Source organism: Podarcis vaucheri (genome assembly GCF_965113315.1).
Source record: "Podarcis vaucheri genome assembly, chromosome: 1".
Taxonomy (NCBI): Eukaryota; Metazoa; Chordata; class Lepidosauria; order Squamata; family Lacertidae; genus Podarcis; species Podarcis vaucheri.
Window position 1 is genome coordinate 4,299,577 of NC_138759.1, and position 19,604 is coordinate 4,319,180.

The following is a 19,604-nucleotide window of genomic DNA, read 5'->3' on the forward strand; positions in this document are numbered from 1 at the left end:
CATTTCTCCCTGTTAAAATTCATCTTGTTTGTTTTTGCCCAGATCTCTAATCTGTCAAGGTCGTTTTGAAGTGTGATCCTGTCCTCTGGATCCTGATTCAGGTCCTGATCTAGCATATGCTCTTCTTAAGTTCCTATACTGCAATACTGCAAGCATCCAGTAGGAGGGGCTCGCACATTGTGTTGCTTCTTCGCGATGACGTTTGACATTTGAGTTCATGCAAGTTTCTGCAAAGTTGCAGAAAAGGAGGACACGAAGTCCTTATCACACTGATTCCAAATGGCAGGCCAGATATCAGTCTCGCCAATGGTGAGCCATTTCTGGCTTGGGAAGGTCTTGCCACAGTAATTCATGGGTCTTCTTTTTCCAGGACACGTCCTCGTTTTCAGGGGTTAAATTTGGAACAATTTGGGTTTCTTTGCTTTGAATGGCCATCATAGCGTCCTATTTTGTTTTATTTTGCTCTTCAAGATACGGCAACCCGAGTTCCATCAAGACTGGATTACTGCAATGCACTCTATGCGTGTCTTCCCTTGTGCTTGATCCGGAAGCTGCAGTTGGTGCAGAATGCTGCAGCACAATTGCTGACGGGAACAAGACATGCTCAGCATGGAACATCTGTGCTCAGAGATTGGCACTGCTTGCCAATCTGCTACTGGGGCAAGTTCAAACTGTTGCTATTATCTACAAAGCCCTTAATAACTCAGGGCCAATTTACCTACGAGATCTCCTTACCCAACATGTGCTCCATCAACCACTTCAGTTGATGGAATTGGCAGTACTACATCTGCCACATGTAGTATGTAGGCTGGATGAATCCCAAGCCGGAATTAAGATTGCCGGAAGAAATATCAACAACCTCAGATATGCAGATGACACAACCTTGATGGCAGAAAGTGAGGAGGAATTAAAGAACCTTATAATGAGGGTGAAGGAGGAGAGCGCAAAATATGGTCTAAAGCTCAACATAAAAAAAAACGAAGATCATGGCCACTGGGAAGAAATGGAGGCAGTGAGAGATTTTACTTTCTTGGGCTCCATGATCACTGCAGATGGTGATAGCAGTCATGAAATTAAAAGACGCCTGCTTCTTGGGAGAAAAGCAATGACAAACCTAGACAGCATCTTAAAAAGCAGAGACATCACCTTGCCAACAAAGGTCCGTCTAGTTAAAGCTATGGATTTCCCAGTAGTGATGTATGGAAGTGAGAGCTGGACCACAAAGAAGGCTGATCGCAGAAGAATTGATGCTTTTGAATTATGGTGCTGGAGGAGACCCTTGAGAGTCCCATGGACTGCAAGAAGATCCAACCTCTCCATTCTGAAGGAAATCAGCCCTGAGTGCTCACTGGAAGGACAGATCGTGAAGCTGAGGCTCCAAGACTTTGGCCACTTCATGAGAAGAGAAGACTCCTTGGAAAAGACCCTGATGTTGGGAAAGATGGAGGGTGCAAGGAGAAGGGGATGACAGAGGACGAGATGGTGGGACAGTGTTCTCGAAGCTACCAGCATGAGTTTGACCAAACTGCGGGAGGCAGTGGAAGACAGGAGTGCCTGGCGTGCTCTGGTCCAGGGGGTCACGAAGAGGCGGACATGACTAAACGACTAAACAACAACACATCTGCCAAATACAGATGGGTAGCCGTGTTGGTCTGCCATAGTCAAAATAAAAAAATTCCTTCCTGTAGCACCTTAAAGACCAACTAAGTTAGTTCTTGGTATAAGCTTTCGTGTGCATGCACACTTCTTCAGATACACATCTGCCAAATAACACCCACTCCACATTTCTAAGAACTCAATTGTTTAGTATGGCAGCGCCTATACATCGGAACCCCCTGCCTCTTGTACCAGGCAGGGACCTTCCCTGTATTCTTTTTGGTGCCTGCTAAAAACATTCTTGTTCAGGCTAAGCCTACCCAGATGCTTAGAAATGCTAATGTGAATTTTAATCTGTTGTAGTATTTCAACTTTTAGCATGTTGAAAAGGATTGCAAATGTTTCTTGGTTTTATTGCTTTATCTTTTTGTAAGCCGCTTTGTGGTTTGTTTTATTGGTTTATTTTTACAAACAACCAGTTTATAAATTTTCTGAAATAAATATAAATAAGATATACAGACACAGTTCTGAGTAGCATTCCCTTTTAAAAAAAACTGAAGTCAATGTGTTCCCAGTAATTTGCTCCCCTTTGCAAATGTTGATGTCGACTCTCAATGTTCAAATATTTGCCAGTTGCTTGGTGTCTACATTAATGGTATTCGATTTCAATGTTTGCTACCTGGTGGTAGGCAGTTGTCATGCAGTGGTATTCGGGTGCTTAATTTATTACAGGGCATGCAATGGCATTCAGCATAAGGCAGCTTCCTCTGTTCCTATAAAATCTCCAGCCTCAGGACAAGTAAGCAAAGCATTGAAAAAGTCTTCCCTTTCATCACATTGGCCTCCGTTAATGCTCTTTGCGGAGATGAGCCCAGCCCTGGAGAGCGAGATTGCAAATATGGGATTTGCGGGGGAAACCATCTTTTATCTCCTTATCTTCTTTACAGCTTAAGTCGAGGTTCCTGCTCTTCCCAGATAATGAAATCTCTCGCCTCTCCACTCAAAGTTGACGCTTTCAGAATATTATTGAAGGAGCCACCATCTGCTCTGTGCATAAACTCCGTGTGTATAAATCACAGGGTGGTGCATGGTCTGTCTCAGGTATGGCAAGTGTAATAGGTATGAGTGCGTAAACTGGTGCCTTTCTCGGTTAATTTGCCTTGTTAAACCTTTCTGACTGCACAGCCCCTTCTCATCGCGGCTGCCTCAGTCGCTGGCAGAATCCGTCAGTGGGCGTTTCTTGAACCTCTTCCAACATAAAAGTTGTTTGACACCCATTCTCCTCCTCCTCTCACTGCGCGGGAGTCTTCTGCGCAGGGAAGGCGTGGGTAGCGGAGGACCTGGGCTCTCCTCACTGATGTCCAGTGAAGAGTCCTGGAGCCCTCTCTCCACTTCCCCCGTCTGCCCCCCTTTATCCCTGGTGTTGTGCTGATTGGCTTCCCCCTCTACTGAGCTGTTTCTCCCCCTGCTGCTGGGTCCTTCGCCAGCATCATCTGGGAGCCTCCCCTTCGCCTCTCCCTCCGATGTCAGTTCCCTGACAGCAAGGAAGGAGTTTCAGGGGCTCCGGAAATTCAATAATGGCTCATAATCTTAGCTTCACAGAAGGAGGTTCAACACAGTCCCAGCGGGGCCTTAACTGGTGTCGGGGGACAGAGCTGTAGCCTGTGAGGTTAGGGCTTGACCTGGGCCAGGGGTGACTCCTGACCTATGACCTTTTTATAACCTCAACAGCAAGCCCAGTTGAAGGCCAACATGTCTGTACAATAACACATTACAGACAAAATCTGCAAAGGACTTGATAAGCATTGCCTCTGATTCAACGCACTACCAGCTACCTCTAATTCTCTTGAATAAGGCCCATCCACACTATATATTTAACTGGGCTCATACCACTTTAAACAGCTGTTCCTTCCCCCCAGAGAATCCTGGAAACTGTAGTTTGTTATTCCACTCAGAGAGCTGCAATTCCCATAGTTTCCTGGGGAAAGAGATTGATTATTAAACCACTTTGGGAACTACAGCTCTGTGAGGGCTGAGGTTTGGTGAGTGTCTGAATCTACTTGTGCAAATACCGTATTTGCAATATCAGACATCTCTCATCCCTATCAGCAAACCTTTGAATCAAAGAATTAGAAAGTTGGAAGGTACTGCAAGAGCCTGCAATGAAGAATCTCAGCTAAAGCATCCATGACTGATGGCCATCCAAAAGGAAAGGTAAAGAAGAAGAAGAAGAGTTTGGATTTGATATCCCGCTTTATCACTACCCGAAGGAGTCTCAAAGCGGCTGACATTCTCCTTTCCCTTCCTCCCCCACAACAAACACTCTGTGAGGTGAGTGGGGCTGAGAGACTTCAGAGAAGTGTGACTGGCCCAAGGTCACCCATCAGCTGCATGTGGATGAGCGGGGAAGCGAACCCGGTTCACCAGATTATGAGTCCATTGCTCTTAACCATTGCACCACACTGGCTGGTAAAGGACCCCTGACCGTTAAGTCCAGTTGCAGACGACTCTGGGGTTGCGGTGCTCATCTTGCTTTACAGGCCGAGGGAGCCAGTGTTTGTCTGTAGACAGTTTTTCCGGGTCATGTGGCTAGCATGACTAAGCCGCTTCTGGCACAACGGAACACCGAAAACAGAGCAGCGCACGAAAATGCCATTTACCTTCCCACCATAGTGGTACCTATTTATCTACTTGTACTTTGACGGGCTTTCGAACTGCTAGGTTGGCAGGAGCAGGGACCGAGCAACGGGAGCCCACCCTGTAGCGGGGATTCGAACCGCCGACCTTCTGATTGGCATGCCCAAAAGGCAAAAGGCTCAGTGGTTTAGACCACAGCGCCACCTGCATCCCTGATGGCCATCCAACCTATGGTTAAAAGTCTCCAAGGAAGGAGAGTCTATCACCTGCCAAGGGAGCCCGTTCCACTGCTGAGCAGCTCTTACCATCAGAAAGCTATTCCTGATGTTCATTCGGAATCTCCTTTCTTGTAACTTAAATCCATTGGTTTGCGACCTGCCCTTAAAAGCAGGAGAAAACAAGCATGCTCCCTTCTCCATGTGGCAGCCCTTAAGATATCTGAAGATGGCTCTCATATCTCCTCTCAGTCTCCTCTTTTTCAGGCTATATTATTTATAATATAAAAGCTTTAATGTAAAATTTCAAACTGTGTTGTATTTGTATACAACAAAGAGAAGTTTAGAGTAATTAGGTATATTTCAATTTAGTTAATTATGTTATGGTTTGTGTTAGAAAATGAAGATGGATGTTGAATTTGATGTTTCTAATTTTTCTTTTTTTGGTTTTGGAAGTAAATAATGATGATGATAGAATAACAAAAAAAGATATTTGAAGATGGCTCTCATATCTCCTCTCAGTCTCCTCTTTTTCAGGCTAAACATACCCAACTCCCTCAAACATTCCTTCTAAGGCTTGGTTCGGACCCTTTATCATCTCGGTTGTTGTTCTTTGCACACATTCCAGTTTGTCAATATGGGCAATTGTGGTGCCCAGAATTGGACACAGTACTCCAGGTGTGGCCTGACCAAGGCAGAATCGAGCAGGAATATTACGTCCCTTGATCTGGACGCTACAAAGCCTTGGCCCTGCAAAGAGTTAAAAACTGGCCCGGGTATGCTGTGCATTATTTAAAACCCAGCCTCTGAGCCACTGCAAAGACAAATGCTGCACTCTAAATAAATGATGCTCATAAAGCAATGCAAATATATTTTGCATAATTAGTGCCACATTATGCATGGTTATTTATCTTTCTGCATCATTTATGATGCTTGGCGCTGGAGAGCGAATAAGTTGTTCTAGTGCGTCCTAAAGCCCCATTCCAGCATCGCTGGAAGTCACACTCGGCCCTTCTCTAGCCCCAGGGACTCTTCCCATGTCCATAAGGGCTAGAAACTTACTTTTATTCAAAAACAAAAGCGTTAGTTTCGGGTACAGAAAATCCAGTCCTCAGTAAAAATGCAGGGAATTAAAAACTTGCAAGTCCACATAGGGCTGTCATACGCCCAGATTTTCCTGGACATTGCCGGGATTTCAGAGGATGTCTGGAAGGAATTTTCAAAAAGCGGTGCTTTGTCCTGGATCTTAGGTAAGTCAATTGAAAAATTGTTTTTAACATTTGTTTTTGTTTTTAGCAATTGTTGTTTTTAACATTTTTGCAAAAGGGGGGGCTCAAAATCTTTGGGGGTGTCATCCGAAGGCAGCCCTGTTTAGGGATGTTTTTAATGTTTAATGCTGTATTGTGTTTTTAATAGTCGGTTGGGAGCCGCCCAGAGTGGCTGGGGAGGTCAGGCCAGATGGGCAGGATGTCTATTCTATTCTATTCTATTCTATTCTATTCTATTCTATTCTATTCTATTCGGGACGCAGGTGGCGCTGTGGGTAAAACCTCAGCGCCTAGGGCTTGCCGATCGCATGGTCAGCGGTTCGAATCCCCGCGGCGGGGTGCGCCCCCGTCGTTCAGTCCCAGCGCCTGACAACCTAGCAGTTCAAAAGTACCCCCGGGTGCCTGTAGATAAATAGGGACCGCTTACCAAGCGGGAAGGTAAACGGCGTTTCCATGTGCAGCACTGGTGCCGGCTCGCCAGAACAGCTTCGTCACGCTGGCCACGTGACCCGGAAGTGTCTCCGGACAGCGCTGGCCCCCGGCCTCTTAAGTGAGATGGGCGCACAACCCTAGAGTCGGACATGACTGGCCCGTATGGGCAGGGGTACCTTTACCTATATATTATATTATATTATATTATATTATATTATATTATATTATATTATATTATATTATATTATATTATATTATATTATATTATATTATATTATATTATATTATATTATATTATTATATTAATCTAAGGAAGAATACAGCAGGGAGATCCTAGAAATGGGTCTGTTTAATTTTAAAAAAAATTGATGGATTTGTGTTTTACTGTTCTACATTCACTCTGAATTAATTTCCATTAATTTCAGTGGGTTTTGTTATGGAAGGCATAGAGGACATATCAGGAAGTTATATGACATTAAAAGATGGTGGAATTTCAAATCTAAGACCAACAAATCTGAATATGGTATGACCCAAATGAGTTCTGCCTCTGGGCCACAATGAAGTACTCAAATGCTCAACACAACTTTATAGCTCATAAAACAATCCAGGAGGCAGAGAAGATGGGGAGCCGGGGAGGGCTTGGGCACTCATTACTGAGGGGTGATGTTGTGTAAATAACTGCTCAAGGGAACTCAAGTTACATCCAAGTCCTTTAAGAGACCCCAAAGCTCATTATCAGCTTTGCAAACGTCATCTGTTTCTTCCTCCTGAGCTTCTCCTCTCTCAAGAAACTCTCTCTCTCTCTCTCTCTCTCTCTCTCTCTCTCACACACACACACACACACACACACACACACACACACACACACCACTCTTCTAATCAGAACCAGCTGAACAAACTCTGTCATTTCACAATCTTGGAGCCCTCACAGGTTGTATGATTCAGGAAAGGGAGCAGAACCCAGCATCTTGAGAACTGCGGTGATCATTTCTTCATCATCCGAACTCTGTGTTCATCATCTGAGGCTGTTCTCTGAGTGCCCTGTCGACATGGGGTGGCAACATGAGAACGGCATACCCTCCAACATTTCTCCGATAGAAATAGGGGCATCCCATTCCATAAGGATAATTTTTCCAAATTACACCCCTTTGCAATTTATACCCCACACATGTAACTCACTCTACGTGGGGCTCCCTCGAGAATGACCCAGAAACTCCAGCGGGCGCAGAATGCCGCGGCAAGACTCCTTACGGGGTCCTTGCCACGGGATCATATTCACCCAGGGCTATACCAGCTGCACTGGCTCCCAGTGGAGTACAGGATCAGGTTTAAGGTGCTGGTTTTAACCTTTAAAGCCCTATATGGCCTATACCTATGGGACTGCCTCTCCTGGTATGCCCCACAGAGGATCTTGCAGTCTTCAAACAAAAACATCTTGGAGGTCCCGGGCCACAACAAGAGCCAGGGCTTTTTCGACCGTGGCCCCAATCTGGTGGAACGCTCTGTCACAAGAGACCAGGGCCCTGTGGGACTTGACATCTTTCTGCAGGACCTGCAAGATGGAGCTGTTCCACCAGGCCTTTGGCTAGGGCACAGCCTGACCCCCTCTCTCCTTCTGTAATCCTCACAGAACTCTAGCCCAATGGTTGCCATTAATTTGATTCTGAATTGATTTTAGAATGTATTTTTATTAATTGACTATGTGGTTTTATGATGTTGTTGTTGTTTAGTTGTTTAGTCATGTCCGCCTCTTTGTGACCCCCTGGACCAGAGCACACCAGGCACTCCTATCTTCCACTGCCTCCCGCAGTTTGGTCAAATTCATGTTAGTAGCTTCGAGAACACTGTCCAACCATCTTGTCCTCTGTTGTCCCCTTCTCCTTGTGCCCTCCATCTTTCCCAGTATCAGGGTCTTTTCCAGGGAGTCTTCTCTTCTCATGAGGTGGCCAAAGTATTGGAGCCTCAGCTTCAGGGTCTATCCTTCCAGTGAGCACTCAGGGCTGATTTCCTTCAGAATGGAGAGGTTGGATCTTCTTGCAGTCCATGGGACTCTCAAGAGTCTCCTCCAGCACCATAATTCAAAAGCATCAATTCTTTGGCGATCAGCCTTCTTTATGGTCCAGCTCTCATTTCCATACATCACTACTGGGAAAACCATGGCTTGAACTATACGGTGATTTTATCATGGATCACTGCTTTGCCATGGCAAAGGGGCTTGAATAACTCAGAGAAGCTATGAGCTATTCCGTGCAGGGCCACCCAAGATGGACAGGTCTTAGTGGAGAGTTTTGATCAAATGTGATCCACCTGGAGCAGGAACCGGCAAGCCACTCCAGTATCCCTGCCAAGAAAACTCAATGGACAAAGACAACAGGTGATTTTATGTACACTGTGCTATTTTTACTTGTTGTTAGCCACTCTGAGCCCAGCTTTGGCCGGGGAGGGCGGGATATAATAATAATAATAATAATAATAATAATAATAATAATAATAATAAGGGTTCCCCGGCCACTCTAGGCAGCTTCCAACATATATAAAAACATAATAAAACATTAAACATTTTAAAAACTTCCTTATACAGGATTGCCTTCAGACGGCTCGGGGGTCGGATAACTCCATACCCTCCAACATTTCCCATGAAAATAGGGACATCCTAAGGAAAAGTGGGACATTCCAGGATCAAATCAGAACCTTGGATGGCTTGGGGTGTGTGTGTCTGTATTTGGTGTGTCCCCTCTCAGCTCCTTGCTGGTTAAGATGGCATTGCTCTGGCAACATCCTGTTTGACCAGGGCCGGCCCAAGACATTTTGGCGCCTGAGGTGAACCACAAAATGGCGTCCCTTCCCTTCCCGCTAGGGAAGGAGGGGTGAGTGAAGATCTACATTGGGAACAAGGCAGGGAATAACAATCTATATTGGGATCTGCTGTCCTTGTGGATCCTTCTGCCTGAGGTGGTCTTCTCATCTTGCCTCATGGGTGGGCCGGCCCTGCATTTGACTGACAATTACTGTCTGGGTTCTTTTGGGATCCAAGCTGAATACAGAGGATATTGGGACGGATTCTCTAAATCAGGGACATCCCTAGAATAAAGGGACGCTTGGAGGGTCTGGAACAGGGCCTTCTCTGTGGTGGCTCCCCATTTGTGGAATGCTCTGGGAGGCTCACAATAGAATATTAAAAACACAATAAGACATCAAACATTAAAAACTTCCCTAAACTTCTTAATCTCTGGGTCATAGGTTTGAGCCCTACGTTGGGCAAAGATATTTCTGCATTGCCGGGGGGTTGGACCAGATGCGCGGTGGAGTCCCTTCCGACTCTGCAATTCTATGGTTCAGTTTGCATCAACCACCCCACCCCAACCGCTGTGCAGGGTACCAGAAAAACTTGTTGCAGCCCCATTCTACTGTAAGGAGTGACACGGGTTTGCTTTGAAGAGACATCTCAGTTCTGCTCTGAAAATGCCAGCGGTGTTCAAAGATACAGAGAGAGAGAGAGGTATAAGGGAAGGATGAGGGTGGAAAGCCAAAAGCTCTGAGCTGGACGCCTCTGTGCATGCAGGGAAACCTACTGGAATCCTCTGCTGAATAGGCAGAAATGTGTTTGAGTTTACTGGGCTGGAAAACATCTCAGCACTGCTGCCTTTGACTATTCCCAGGGGGAGAGACTTTTGGCTCCGGCCGACCCAGTTAGGAGCAACCTTCTTCCTACATTCAGCCTGTGTTGCAGTGGTGCAGTGAAAATGCCCGGGAGATGGACTCTCTCGTTCCTCCGCTAGTCCATTTCCTTTCAATCAATTCTCTTGTGCAGCCGCAAACCCCCTCCTGGGAGAGGAGCTATAACCTTTCCTCGGAGGGGAGTGTGCACAGCACACAGGCAGCTGCCCTCCATCTCCAAGGTCAATTCTCCCTGGGCTTATCTGTTGCTGCTGGTCTTCCGCATGCCACACACACTGCCATCCCTCCCTCCCTCCATCTCCGGGTGTTTCTATGGCAACTGTTGCCACGGCAGTTTCCAGGCCCCCTCCCTCCCATGGTGGCGGCACCCTTATCCCTAAATCATCCCAGCACTCTAATCATTCCTGCGTGCGCTGGAGGCAGGTGGGGGCTTCAGGGAGTCTGGGTGGAGCAGGGAGAAGCCGTGCTCAGCTACCCCTGAATTGTGTGTGCAGGTTCGTATAGTTCAAGCTATGGTTTTAAGTGAGAGCTGGACCATAAAGTAGGCTGATCGCCGAAGAATGGATGCTTTTGAATTCTGGTGCTGGAGGAGACTCTTGAGAGTCCCATGGACTGCAAGAAGATCCAACCTCTCCATTGTGAAGGAAATCAGCCCTGAGTGCTCACTGGAAGGACAGATCCTGAAGCTGAGGCTCCAATACTTTGGCCACCTCATGAGAAGAGAAGACTCCCTGGAAAAGACCCTGATGCTGGGAAAGATGGAGGGCACAAGGAGAAGGGGACGACAGAGGACGAGATGGTGGGACAGTGTTCTCGAAGCTAGAAGCATGAGTTTGACCAAACTGCGGGAGGCAGTGGAAGACAGGAGGGCCTGGCATGCTCTGGTCCAGGGGGTCACAAAGAGTTGGACACAACTAAACAACTAAACAACAACAGCAAAGCAAATGTGCAGGCTTGAGGCGATGGCAGTTGAAATCCAAAATAACTGGAGGGCACCAGTTCTCACAAATGTAGAGAGACAGCTACCTATATGGATCTATATTTCAGGGATGCGGGTGGTGCTGTGGTCCTTGGGCTTGCCGTTCGGAAGGTTGGCGGTTTGAATCCCTGTGACGGGGTGAGCTCCTGTTGCTCCGTCCCAACTCCTGCCAACCTAGCAGTTTGAAAGCACGTCAGTGCAAGTAGATAAATAGGTACCACTGTGGCAGTAAGGCACCGTATTTTTCGCCCTATAGGACACACTTTTCCCCCTCCAAAAATGAAGGGGAAATGTGTGTGCGTCCTAAGGGGCGAATGCAGGCTTTCGCTGAAGCCTGGAGAGCGAGGGGGGTCGGTGCGCACCGACCCCTCGCGCTCTCCAGGCTTCAGGAAGCTATCCACTAGCCGTGGGAGATGCAGCTCTCCCAGGGCTAGCGGAGAGCTTGCCAGCACCCAGAAGCTTGGGGCGCGCTGAGCTCAGCACGCCCCAAGCTTCGGGCTTCGCGCAGCGCTCCGCTAGCTGTGGCTCCCATGGCTTGCGGATAGCAGCCTGTTCTGGGGGCTTCCCCCACCCCAGCCCCGCACCTGGGGGGGAATATTTTTTTTCCCCTTTATTCCCCCCCCAAAAAAAACTAGGTGCGTCCTATGGGCCGGTGCGTCCTATGGGGCGAAAAATACGGTAAATTGTGTTTCTGGGCGCTCTGGTTTCTGTCACAGTATCCCGTTGCACCAGAAGTGGTTTAGTCCTGCTGGCCACATGACCCGGAAAGCTGTCTGTGGACAAACGCCATCTCCCTTGGCCTGAAAAGTGAGATGAGCACCGCAACCCCATAGTCACCTTTGACTGGACTTAACCGTCCAGGGGTCCTTTACCTTTTACCTTTATGGATGTTATCTCACCAACCTCAGTCTGCCCTCAGCCAGCCCCCACCTGTTTATTGTCTTGTTTACAAACAGTCAGAAAAACGGCAGAAGATCTCTACTGGGCCACGATGATGGCCCACTGAGTCCGGCATCCTCTTCTCACAGCGGGCAACCCGTAGCCCCAATAAGAAACCCCCAAGTAGGACCCCAGCACACGGGTATTCTCCCCTCTTGCCACTGTCTCCCATCTGTGTCCATCACCCATGTCAACCTTGCTGGCCGTTCTTGTCCAAGGGCCGTACGGTACCCCCAGATACATCACCACCACCCTCACCCCAGACCAACCTTCAGCTTGTGCTCATGTTCCTTGTTGACCCGCGTCAACAGCTGAGCTTTCCTCCGGTTGAGGGCATCAATGAGGGCATCACACTGGGCGACGAGGCAGGCTTCAAACTCCACGCTGTTCTCCTGTGGGGCAAAACACCTGTGAGATGGTCCCAGTAACGGGGACAGTTGAAGCAGCTCCTATTACATGGTCTTGTCTTCATGCAAGTCTACCCCGACTTGGTACCCTCCAGATGTTGCAGAGTAGCATGCACATCGGTCCCAGGGGGTATGGCGGATGAGGGATGCAGCCCCAAACATCTGGAGTGCACTAGGTTGGGGAAGGCTCTCCTGAGCTGCATGAAGATTCCCCAAGGCCCGCTGGAGGTGGCAGATATTGACTAAGAAACGTACACATTTCGTGTGCAGATGATGTGCACATTCTACAGGCGGCCTGGTGAATGTGCACAATGGCTGGTTGTTGTGCACATTTACCGCTCAACTAAGGAAAGCATGGACCTGAGCAGTTTCCACCTTGCCCTGCTCCTTTCCTAGGAAAAACCCAGTCTTTAGCTCTAAATCGGAGCAAACAGCAATCTGTGCAAAAACCAGATTGCTGTTTGCTCCAACTGAGCGCTAAAGAGCAGTTTTGCCTGGGGGTGGGGGAAGCAGTGGGACAAGAGGAAGTGTGGATCAGGGCCAGATTAAGACCTTTAGAGACCCTAAGCACTTAAAGGGTTTGGGTGCCCTGTATATATATCTAATTCAAAATATAAACCATAATAAACCATAAAATAAATTTACACTTTTTGAAATGAAACAAAACCTACAGTAAAATGAGAAAGAGTGTTTATTTTTGTCTACTTCCACTTTATTTATACAGTGGTACCTCGCAAGACAAATGCCTCACAAGACGAAAAATGCGCAAGACGAAAGAGTTTTTCGTTTTTTGAGTCGCTTCGCAAGATGAATTTCCCTATGGGCTTGCTTCGCAAGACGAAAAACAGAAACGTCTTGCAAGTTTGTTTCCTTTTTCTTAAAACCGTTAATACCCGATGGGAAACCGTGCTTCGCAAGACCAAAAAACTCGCAGAACGAATTAATTTCGTCTTGCGAGGCACCACTGTATCTGAAAAAAATTCTCCTGCTTTTTCTAATTGTAGTCTTTGACCAGATTCTCAAAACTAATCTTACGTAAAACATCTGCTTCTACACTTAGTTGAGATAAGGCATGCAGCCTGCCTTGTTGAATAGTTGTTCTGCTGTGATTTTAAATATACTTCAGTTGAGGACATGAATGCTCAGCTGAGCCATTTGTGACCACGAATGTTAAAAAATCCAGCAATGGAAAATTTCTGCGGTGCCCCCCCCTTCCCTTGATGCCCTAAGCGCGTGCTTATTTTGCTTAATCCTGCCCTGATGTGGCTCAGCCCTTACATTACCCCTCCTCCACACAAAAACAGGTAACAGGCTTGAGCTACCGGGTCCCTTACAATCAAACAGCATCTGTGTGCTGCCTTGAGAAAGCAGAGCTCTTGCAAAACCACCCCGGCCTTTCCAACCCATTCCTGGAGATCAAACCCCTTGACTGAAACAGTTGTGTGTCTCCGTCCACAGCAGGGCTGCTCTGTTAGGCAAGGCAGGATTAGTCCCCAGAGGGATTGCTAACATCAAGGCATACAAAGTGGGGCGAGGCAGCGGTAGGGGGCGGGGGTTTAATTTGGCAACAGCTCAGCCTGGCTGTGATGGATGACTCTCCACAGCTTAATGGGGAAAGGCGGGGAGGAGCAGCCTTCCTGGAAACCAAAGCCAGCCATCCACAGCACAGGAGCCACACTTTAAATCAATGCCGCATGGAAGCCCAATTCCTCCGGAGGTTTGCATTAACCCACCAGGCACATTTGCAGAGATGTTATCAGGCTTGGCTGGGGGGCAGGGAGGCTGCACGGAGAATAATTGCCTTGGCTATGCCATATCTTTAGAAGATGCTGCAGCAACAGCGGTACCCAACACCTCTCCATCTTGCCTAAATACTACTTGTGGTGGGGGGAATTTAAACTGTCCGATGGTAATATTATTTTGAACTATATTTCAGCTGCCTGGGGTTTGACAAAGGGTCGGTGTAAATGGACTCTCCGTGCCCTTACTTCTGCGAAAAGACCGATATTATTTCGTCGGAAAGATAATGTGCCATGGCTCATTAGAAAGAGATGACGACTCTAGCAACATACAAACGGATTGCTTTGAAACACAGATTGCGTGTGGATAAATATTTGGAATCAGTTTGTAAAAAGCATAATGCCGTGTTAAGAATTTGTTGTATTAATTGTGCTACTAACGTGCAGGGTTATTTTGGAGCAGGAACTCGTGGGAACCAAGTTCACTTACCTTTTTTTAAAATTAAATATATATTTTTTGGTCTGGGCAGGCTGGAATGGATGTAAAACCCAACGCCCGAGCCAAAAATCCACTTATATCTGCAATCAATAAAGTTGTGGACGTTTCTAATTGAGATCATTGTCTGCTTGAGTTTATGAATCACATCTTACATTTAGCCACTGCCTGGGGGTGGGGGTGGCACTGCGACTGGGCCCGCAAAAACAAACAACTTTTCCTCTTTCTTTCCTTTTACATTTCTTTCCTTTCATATCATATTTTCACTGAATTTTTAAAATAAAATACAAATATTTTAAAAAGCACGTAAGTGACATGGTCCAACAGAGCAGGCTTTGCCAACCTTGTGCCCGCCAGCTGTTCTAGGCCACAGCTCCCATCAGCCCTGGGGTTCAAAGGACTTCCAATGCACAGGAAAAGCACACGACTTTTCCCCCCAAAATGAATTCTGGGAACCATAGTGTGGTGTTTGCCTCCTAGGATGAGTCATAAGAAAAAGGGTTAAAATAGGTGTGATGTGATTGGGCAGTGAGAATGCAAGGGGGGAATAAAAGTTAGAGTGGGAGGTTTTAAGGTTGGGTTGAGTTGAATTGAGGTTTGGGAGTGGATTTGAGGCTTGGGGAGTTGAAGAAGTAAGAGGGAGGTTTAGGTGTGGGTTGGTAGAGTTGTATTGTGAGAGAGTGAGAGGAATTGTTAGGTGGAATCAGATAGATAGTTGGAATAATCAGTTTGGAGTTGTTAGGATCTAAGAATAAGAAACTGACAAGAGAAAAATTAACTGAAACCATAAGCTTGTTCCTGCATTTAGAAATAAACTTGATTATTTGTTTATGTTAACCACTGACTGGACTCCGTGTGTCCCCGTGAGATACGGGGTGGTGGCAGCGAAAAAAGCAATCGCAGTGGCGGCACAGGGTCAATAGACCGTCAAATGTCTGGGGGCCCTGTGTGTGATCGCCACACGTAGTTTCCTCCTTGCAGAGCTGCAATTTTCAGGACCTTTAAAAAACTACCAATTGCTGGGAACTATGGGATGGGAGAATGTTGCTCTCGTGTTCAAATCCTGTGCTTGCGCGCTTACCACAAACATGTGGGTGGCCACTCTGAGAACAGGACGTTGGACTCAGTAGGGGATTGGCCTGATTCAACAGCTTCATCTCATGCTCTTAACCATTCCTAGGATACTTTGGGGGAAGCCATGTGCTGGACATGCACGCTGGAAGCTTTAAACTATGGATGATTTAAATTATGATGTGGGTCTGCCCCCGGTCATCATGGTCGGGGGCTGATGGGAGTTCTAATCCAAAACAGCTGGAGGTCTTGGTTGTGTTTAGAATAGATTTATGAAAGATTTAGAAAACTTTAGTGATTATAATATTTGCATGAGATAGTATGGGAAAAATACAGAATAACAGATACAACCTTGCTTAAAATGTATATAGGAAGTGCAGTGTAAGCGATGGAAGTCAATCAATGAAATTTTATTATTCATTTCATATTGAGATATTTGTAGAATAAATTTGGAAGAAATTCTTCCAACTTTTCTTCTTTTTTTCTCTTTATTTTTTCTTTTCTTCTTTTTTATCTTTTATTCTTTTGTTCTTTTTTATATATGTGTGCTTATCTGAAATATATATGTATGTATGTATTTGCAATATTTTGCTTATATTTTGTAATAATTATGTTAAATAAATTAAACAAACAAACAAACAAACAGCTGGAGGGCATCTGGTTAGGGGGCTGCTTGGCTGGGCAGTGGCCAGGGTTCCAATTTGGGCTTTCGGTTTCAGGTCCCCAAATGCTGCAGCCAGCTCCCACTTCCACCTGGTGGATTCGAGAGAATACCTGGATTTGCTGCACCATGTTCCGTAGTTGCACCAAGAATTCTTTGGCCTCCTTTGCTCTGTCTGAGAGTCCGTTCAGCGCCTGAGACAGCTGGCTCTGTGCAGGGGAAGGAGGAAAAATCTGGATTAGAAGAAAGGACCCCATTTCCCAGGATAAGTGCAGGCTGGTTTTAGCTACTCCAGATGTGAGACTGATATTTACTCAATTTGATTTATTGAAAAACATTTAGAGTTTGTAAATGCAGCATAAAAACAAGCAGCGTCATTAAAACCAAACTACCACCCAAAACCGGCAGCGTAAAAGCACATAAAACCAAACAGAAATTCAGGGGATTTGGGTACATAAATCAGGGTCAGGGTCTTATGAGTCTGTGGAAGCCTCTGTACATGCTCAGAGAGCTCATCGTTCTCGTACCTGCACCAGGGATGGGCCTCAACATTCTAGGTAGGTTATGGAGCCAAATATTCCAAGCAGCTCAGTGTTAAGTTGTGGGTGAACATATCAGACGACATAGCGATTCTTCAGGCAGCTCTTATTTATTCACAGGCCAGAACAGAACTGAACTGAAGGGTTCAGCCAGCCTGCTTATATAGAGCTCCACTACAACACAACAGTAACAACTTTCTGTAACTATACAATCACTGAACGTCACTTTCAATTCCTTATTTGCATATGCGGACCTGAGTGAAAACTATCTACAGTATCCCCCTGCTGGCCCAGGGTGAGAACTTCAGTACATAACACCCAGAATTGCAACAGCTCAAGTTCAGCCAATGATTAGCAGGAGGCGAATTTCACAGAAAGCGGCAAATAATTCAGATTCTACAACCCATTAAAAGGCACTGCACTCCTTCCCAGTGGGGTTCTTGCTCATATACCCAGCCAGAATTTAACCCCCTGCTCAGAATGCTCATGTCACCAGGACAGCAGGATTGTAAAGCCAGAACAAAATTAAGTGGTTGGGGGTTTTCACCATTTCGCCACTTACCAAAAGAAAAAAGAAAAAGGCAGTATTACAGAAGAGACACTCTGCTCAAAGTCGCTTTTCCCCCCTTATGTGGATTTACTGCAACCTGTGGCTAGAAAAATGTACTCTGCACGTACTCAGATATACTACATGGTAAGGGCTTATTGCAAAAAGCAGATTTCTTTACATGCAGAGGAAGGGCCTGTAGAAGAAGACATAGGGGCTGAGCTGCTATGTTTCTGTCTTCAAAGACACCACTAGCAGAAGTGACATAGTATAGTAGCCTTTAGCCCAGGAAAGGGACATCTAGCTAGATTTGACAGTGGCCTCAACCCCACCCCTGAAAAAGAAACCCAACCCCAAATGTGCCCCCTCACATGCAGACATGATGGATTTAACCATTGCAAATTGTTGTTGTTTAGTCGCTTAGTCGTGTCCGACTCTTCGTGACCCCCTGGACCAGAGCACGCCAGGCACTCCTGTCTTCCACTGCCTCCCGCAATTTGGTCAAACTCATGCTGGTAGCTTCGAGAACACTGTCCAACCATCTCGTCCTCTGTCGTCCCCTTCTCCTTGTGCCCTCCATCTTTCCCAACACCAGGGTCTTTTCCAGGGAGTCTTCTCTTCTCATGAGGTGGCCAAAGTATTGCAGCCTCAGCTTCAGGATCTGTCCTTCCCGTGAGCACTCAGGGCTAATTTCCTTCAGAATGGAGAGGTTTGATCTTCTTGCAGTCCATGGGACTCTCAAGAGTCTCCTCCAGCACCAGAATTCAAAAGCATCCATTCTTTGGCGATCAGCCTTCTTTATGGTCCAGCTCTCACTTCCATACATCACTACTGGGAAAACCATAGCTTTTACTGTACAGACCTTTGTTGGCAAGGTGATGTCTGTGCTTTAGATAGCGATATTTCTAAAGAGAAAGGGAATCAGGAGTCATCAATTACTCCTTATCTTTTCCTAGCTCTGTGGACCAGCGCTTCTTCCTTCTCTGATTCTTAAAGGAACAGCATCCTTCTTGACGGTCAATATTCTTCTTGACAACTCCTGTTAATCTTGTGCTCTGTGATTCAGGGAACAGGTGCATTTTTGGCCCCAGGGACAGATGAAATCGCAGACTTAGGTCCCTGGTTTTTAAAAGGGTCCCTGCTATACCACCATCCCTAAACCAGCCCCTTTCCAGGGCAGGCCATTTGTGGAGTCTCCTGGGAAGCAGAAGGCAAAGGCACTGGAGGAAGAATTTCCTTCCGGATCTTTTGCACGCTCTCAGTGGAAAAAGCTCCATCAGGCGGCAGTTTGATTGCTGAAGCGGCAGGCGAGGAAACAGTAAATGGAGCCCGGGCTGTTGAGACAATTACTCATCACCTCCTCGCAATCAATTGCTTCCACATTATGTAAATAGGGTGCCCTGAATTCACTGCACGGCTGGTGCATCAATGCAGACATGGAGGCTTTTTCAGTGACAAGGAACCACTGGAAGATTTATGCCAGGAGTTCAGAGGCAAATGGATGGTAGCACAAAAGCAAGGGGAAGGGAACAGCTTGGTGGTGAAGCGTCTGCTTTGTATGCAGAAAGTTCCTGGAACATTGGAACATAAGAACCTGCTTTATTCTATAGAATCAGAGAGTTGGGGAAAAGGTCCAGTCCATTAGGTCCAGTCGTGGCCGACTCTGGGGTTGCAGCACTCATCTCACTTTATTGGCCGAGGGAGCCGGCGTACAGCTTCCGGGTCATGTGGCCAGCAAGACTAAGCCACTTCTGGCGAACCAGAGCAGCGCACGGAAACACCATTTACTTTCCCGCCAAAGCGGTACCTATTTTTCTACTTGCACTGGTGTGCTTTTGAACTGCTAGGTTGGCAGGAGTAGGGACCGAGCAACGGGAGCTCACCCCATCGCGGGGATTCGAACCACCGACCTTCCGATCGGCAAGTCCTAGGCTCTGTGGTTTAACCCACAGCGCCACTCGCATCCCATAGAGTTGGAAGGGACCCAATAAATGTAAGGAAAAAGAAGGTACTTTTTACTGTATTTGGTGGGAATGTAAGAAAGTAAAGGACTTTTGGGAAATGACATACTTGTAATGAGGTTTTTTAAATGTTGAAATAGACATTTTTTAAAAAAGCCAGAAGCCCTTTTACTTCGTATTGTAGGTACAGAGATTCATAAGCCTGATAAAAAATGTTTTTATATGCTACAACTGCAGCAAAAATACAGGGGTCAGCAAACTTTTTAAGCAGGGGGCCAGTCCACTGTCCCTCAGACCTTGTGGGGGGCCAGACTATATTTTGAAAAAAAATATGAACAAATTCCTATGCCCCACAAATAACCCAGAGATGAATTTTAAATAAAAGGACACATTCTACTCATGTAAAAACACGCTGATTCCCGGACCGTCCGTGGGCTGG

At 46.5% G+C, this 19,604-nt stretch overlaps 1 protein-coding gene across 6 annotated transcripts in view; it reads right to left on the minus strand.

The window, feature by feature from the left end:
* TRIM9 (tripartite motif containing 9) overlaps positions 1-19,604 on the minus strand; it is a 75,432-nt gene that overhangs the window by 32,732 nt on the left and 23,096 nt on the right. For all 6 annotated transcript variants that reach the window (XM_082217207.1, XM_082217203.1, XM_082217204.1 and 3 more), the window contains exons 2-3: positions 16,232-16,327; positions 12,014-12,136 (exon numbers count right to left, since the gene is read on the minus strand). In XM_082217207.1, the coding sequence (XP_082073333.1) occupies positions 12,014-12,136; positions 16,232-16,327 (219 nt within the window). The remainder of the gene's footprint in view (positions 1-12,013; positions 12,137-16,231; positions 16,328-19,604) is intronic.